Below are 4,549 nucleotides of genomic sequence, written 5' to 3'. Positions count from 1 at the left end.
GCGAGAGTCTTATACGAGTGTGAGACTCAACTCTCATTGAAAGCACCAATTTGTGGATGGAAATTTCTTCCTCCTTGATCTTGGACAAAATTGCACTTACAAAACAATTAACACCTTTGGTCAAGGCCAAAAGCCTCACGCGCCCCCGATGAATGGGGGGCTTTGGCCGAAGAACCTCCGATGCCAAAGTTAGAATTTAAAGAGAAAGTGTTTGAGAATTTTAGAGAATTTTAGCAAGAGACTTGGAAGTCGTTTTTGGAGAGAATGGAGAGCTATTTATAGAGATATGGCCGGCCCTATTAGGAGAATAGGGACCGGCCATTTGGGGTATTTTTTTGGGTGTAATTTGTAGTTAATTAGCCATTAATAGATTAATTAGGTAATAAATCCATTAATTGACTAATTAACATAATTTGAAAGAAATAATTTTGGAGTTACCTTGTTGGGAAGATTTGATGAGAATGGATGAGATAGGTTTTGAATTATTACCTATTTTGGGCAATTTTGACTTAGTTGGGGATTGATTGCCCATTGCTCGTGCGTAGGAATCCCGGTATACCTCAAAAGTAATTTTGTCCCTTTAACCCAAAATTCACATGTTGCCTTGTGATTATTTTTTGCTCCACAGCGTAGGCAATTTTTATTTTTCCTACGTGGAATTGATGCTCTCGACAATCTGAACACAACACACTCCTAAAATTAAGAATTTTGTTCTGAATTCCCCACTCCCTCAGTGGTGAGTCGTGACGCGCGCAAACCGACTTCAATTGCTTTTGCATGCGAAACCAACAGCAGTTGGCTCATGAATGTGAACGGTGGCTCCGTACCGACGTAACGCTGGCAAAAAAACCGGCATCAGCACCACTATCTCTATTATTGTTTCATATCCACGCAGGACAGAAAGCAAACCGCGTGGGACATGAGACGAGATTGAAGATTAATTAAACCAACACAACCTAATTCATACTTCGTATTAAATTAATTAAGTAATTAAATACCGTTAATGACTTTTCTTTATGAATGAGGAATAATTTGTGGTCAACTAACTGTTTCTGATATGTCTGCTGAATCTGCTCAGCCGAGTTGAATTAAACCAAGAAAATAGATAGAAAAATAGTCCTGTCCCTTTCATCCCTGTTCCATATTTCGTTCCAGACACGCCTCTCTCTCTCTCCAAAACTAGGAATTGAGATTCCATATCTTTTTGTCTTTAGGTCAACCACTCCTTTCACTTCAAATTCTGATATGGGTTTGTCTCTTTTTCCAATTTCCAACTGGGTTTTCCCTTTTTTTTTTTGGTAAAAGCTGGGTTTTCCTTTTTTTTGCTTCATTTCCTTCAGTTTCCATCCATCTGAGTTTTCCTTTCTCTCTCTCTCTCTCTCTCTCTCTCTCTCTATATATATATATATATTCCAACTGGATCTTCTCTTTAATGAAGTCAAGCTACCATTTTTTCAACTCCACATATCCCATTTGATTTGAGGTGTTGAGGCTGCTGATTTTGTGCAGACCTTGCAACCCAAGGAATAAAGAAATGAAGTGTTTCTTTCCCTTCAAGGAAAAACGCAAGAGCAAAAAAGAAGTATCGCAATCCGCTCCAGAATTGAGAAACAAAAGCAATCCAAGCAATCCGGCTTTGGATCGCGCGACAAAATCTTCGAGTTCATTGCCATCTCCAAAGAGCATACCAGAATTGTACAAAGAAAGGGAGCATAATTTAAGAGTTTTCTCCTTCCAAGAGCTGAGGGAAGCAACAAATGGTTTCAGCAGGTCGCTTAAGCTCGGGGAAGGAGGTTTTGGGAGGGTTTATAAAGCAGCAATCAGGCCTTCCGATGGAGGAACGGGCAGTCCGATTTGGGTTGCCATCAAGAAGTTAAACCCTCATAGTTTACAGGTTCTAAAAATATTTCTTCAATAAATATAATTTTCATTTAAATTTCACATTTTACCGCCATTATATCTACCTCACATCTAGTTTTACTTATGGTTATTAACTTTTCTCAAACAGGGTCATAAGCAATGGCTTGCAGAAGTTCAATTTCTTGGCGTCGTAAATCACCCGAATTTGGTAAAACTTCTAGGGTACTGTTGTTTAGATGGAGAGAGAGGGATACAAAGGCTGTTGGTGTATGAATTTATGCCTAATAGAAGCTTAGAAGATCATCTTTTCAACAGGGCTTTGCCTGCATTGCCTTGGATGACAAGATTAAAGATAATGCTTGGTGCTGCTCAAGGATTGGCTTATCTACACAAGGGACTCGAAGTCCAGGTGCATATACTCTCTGTGCATTTTTCTGATTTGACTATGCTGTTGCTTGCCATTTTTTTTTTTTGCGCAACTTAAAATTCGATATCTTTTGAACATGGGGCTCCTCTTTGCCAACCTTTTGGTTTTGGATATGTTAATTTAACCGGCGGTGGATTTGAACTGTGAGTCGCGACTGCACATTTTGATGATGCGTTTATTTACTGTTATCTAATTACAAGCTGTTGTCTCTGCTTTCGGAACTTAAAGACTAGTGCTGGTACAGTTATAGAAAATATGAAGACTAGTGCTGGTAAATTAAAACGAAGAAATGTGCTGCTAGATTCAGGTCGTTTCAGAGGAAACGAAAATGCCCGTCGCTATAAAATGTGTAGAAAACACGTAGTATGGACTATTGCTGTTAAATGAAAACCAAGAAAATTCACTGCTAGATTTGAGTCATTTCAAGGGAAACAAAAAATTCTCACCACTAGAAACTGTGCAGATGCTTTCCTTTTCTTCAATGGTGGTGGTGCAAAGCTTCACTTGTAGGTTTAAATAAAAATTCTCGTCTTCTGATTTTACTTCTTGCAATCCAAATGTTGCAGAATTTGTTTGTAAATGCGTAGGATAAACCTGCTGACCGGTCACATGATGATTTTATACTTTGTACAAGACAAGGTCTTATTAATACATGTATTGAACCATGTTTTATTGCATTATATGGACAGGTAATATATCGAGATTTCAAATCTTCAAATGTGCTATTGGATGAGGAATTCAGGCCAAAGCTCTCAGACTTCGGGCTTGCTAGAGAAGGACCAACGGGTGACCGTTCTCATGTATCAACCTCGGTAAGTAGAGTAGTCACTAGTCATAGACAATTTATTTGAGTGTGTTTCCCATTGTGTGTAAAATTAGGGTCTAGAGTCCCAAAACTGACCCTCATAATTCTGGGCCACGCTATACCAGCAGCTACATATATAGTGGCATCTTTACAGGTTGCATTAGCAGCTTATTCTGTGACTCGTATGACATATCATGTCAAAAGCATCCTTAGTTCCACCCAAGTTAGTTGTCCCAGTACATTTCATAGTATAGAGTATAGTTCCAATTTTTTTCAAGATACGACGCAAGTTCTTTACACCTTAGTTTCATTTGAATTTTGTTCTTGAACTACTAACGGAATTCTGTTGTGCATCGTTTGGAACATCAGACTGGATTGGGACTGAGTCCAGTCTAGTCTCATGGGGACCGATCCCTATAGAGGGGACTTGTTGGCTATGATTATATTCGACAGTCATTCAATTTGGTAGTCTAGTCCCATTATTATTGAGTTCACACGTGCGGCAAGAAGACTGTGCTTGTCCATTTTAAATGAATTTACCCTGTATAGTCTCGTTGTCCAAACGCGGCCTTGGTTTCCCCATTCAACGGTGGCCACAATCTTCTTTGAAGTGCATTGTGTGTTTGGAAGAAGCATGGATTCGCCGTTTAAATTTTAATTCTCTGTTTATGTTCTAGAATTATCACTTATGCATACTCTATCCATCAGGTGGTGGGGACTTATGGATACGCAGCCCCAGAATATTTAAAAACAGGCCATCTTTCAATCAGTTGTGACTTATGGAGTTTTGGTGTGGTACTGTACGAGATCCTAACAGGCAGGCGTGTCTTAGACAAGAACCGCCCCATATCAGAACAAAAGCTTCTTTACTGGGTTAGACAGTTCCCTGCAGACAGTAAAAGGTTCAGCATGGTAATAGATCCCCTACTAAGAGACCAGTATTCTCTTACTGCAGCTCAGAATGTTGCCAAGTTGGCCGATAGCTGTCTGAACAATAACTCAAAGGACCGGCCAACCATGAGTCAGGTGGTAGAGGTGTTGGAGCAAGCTCTACGAGATTCACAAGGGAGCACCAATTCTTTTAAGAGAAGTTTTGAGGTCTCTACATCTAAATTGGCGAAGCGGAAACCCAAGTAGAATTGATTGATATAAAGAGAGAGCACTATATATACGTCCTACTTGTTAAATATCAGAGTGCACGATAACCAATACTACAAATTAATACGAATATTATTAAACAAACGAAAATGCCGAAACGGTTACAAAATCTTAAGAGGCTACATTGTGACTAACTTGATCTTTAATGAATAACAAAGCACTCTATTTATAATAAACTAACCTTAATATCTAACAAAACCTAATTATAACGGACTGAGCCCAAATCCCAAATCTATTATTTTCTAACACTCCCCGTCAAACTCATAGCGGTAAACAACATGAGTTTGCCAACAAGTAGA

General features: G+C 39.1%; 1 protein-coding gene across 1 annotated transcript; it reads left to right on the top strand.

Annotated features, from left to right (window-relative positions):
* The first annotated feature begins 1,266 nt into the window (after nucleotides 1–1,266).
* Nucleotides 1,267–4,340, top strand: LOC126626990 (probable serine/threonine-protein kinase PBL19). Its single transcript, XM_050296403.1, has 4 exons — nucleotides 1,267–1,894; nucleotides 2,009–2,269; nucleotides 2,977–3,099; nucleotides 3,801–4,340. Exons 1-4 carry the CDS (start codon nucleotides 1,535–1,537, stop codon nucleotides 4,227–4,229), a joined length of 1,173 nt encoding a protein of 390 aa, XP_050152360.1. The 5' UTR covers nucleotides 1,267–1,534; the 3' UTR covers nucleotides 4,230–4,340.
* The last annotated feature ends 209 nt before the right edge of the window (nucleotides 4,341–4,549 follow it).

Source organism: Malus sylvestris, chromosome 6 (genome assembly GCF_916048215.2).
Source record: "Malus sylvestris chromosome 6, drMalSylv7.2, whole genome shotgun sequence".
Lineage (NCBI taxonomy): Eukaryota > Viridiplantae > Streptophyta > Magnoliopsida > Rosales > Rosaceae > Malus > Malus sylvestris.
The sequence above is the reverse complement of the archived record's forward strand: the minus strand, read 5'-3'. Positions and strand labels throughout refer to the sequence as shown.

Bases quoted from the DNA above. Each gene is read 5' to 3' on its own strand.
- LOC126626990 (XM_050296403.1), top strand. From the start codon at position 1,535: ATGAAGTGTTTCTTTCCCTTCAAGGAAAAACGCAAGAGCAAAAAAGAA. The intron at 2,270-2,976 runs GTGCATATACTC...TTATATGGACAG, and splicing joins ACAAGGGACTCGAAGTCCAG to GTAATATATCGAGATTTCAA. The intron at 3,100-3,800 runs GTAAGTAGAGTA...TCTATCCATCAG, and splicing joins GTTCTCATGTATCAACCTCG to GTGGTGGGGACTTATGGATA.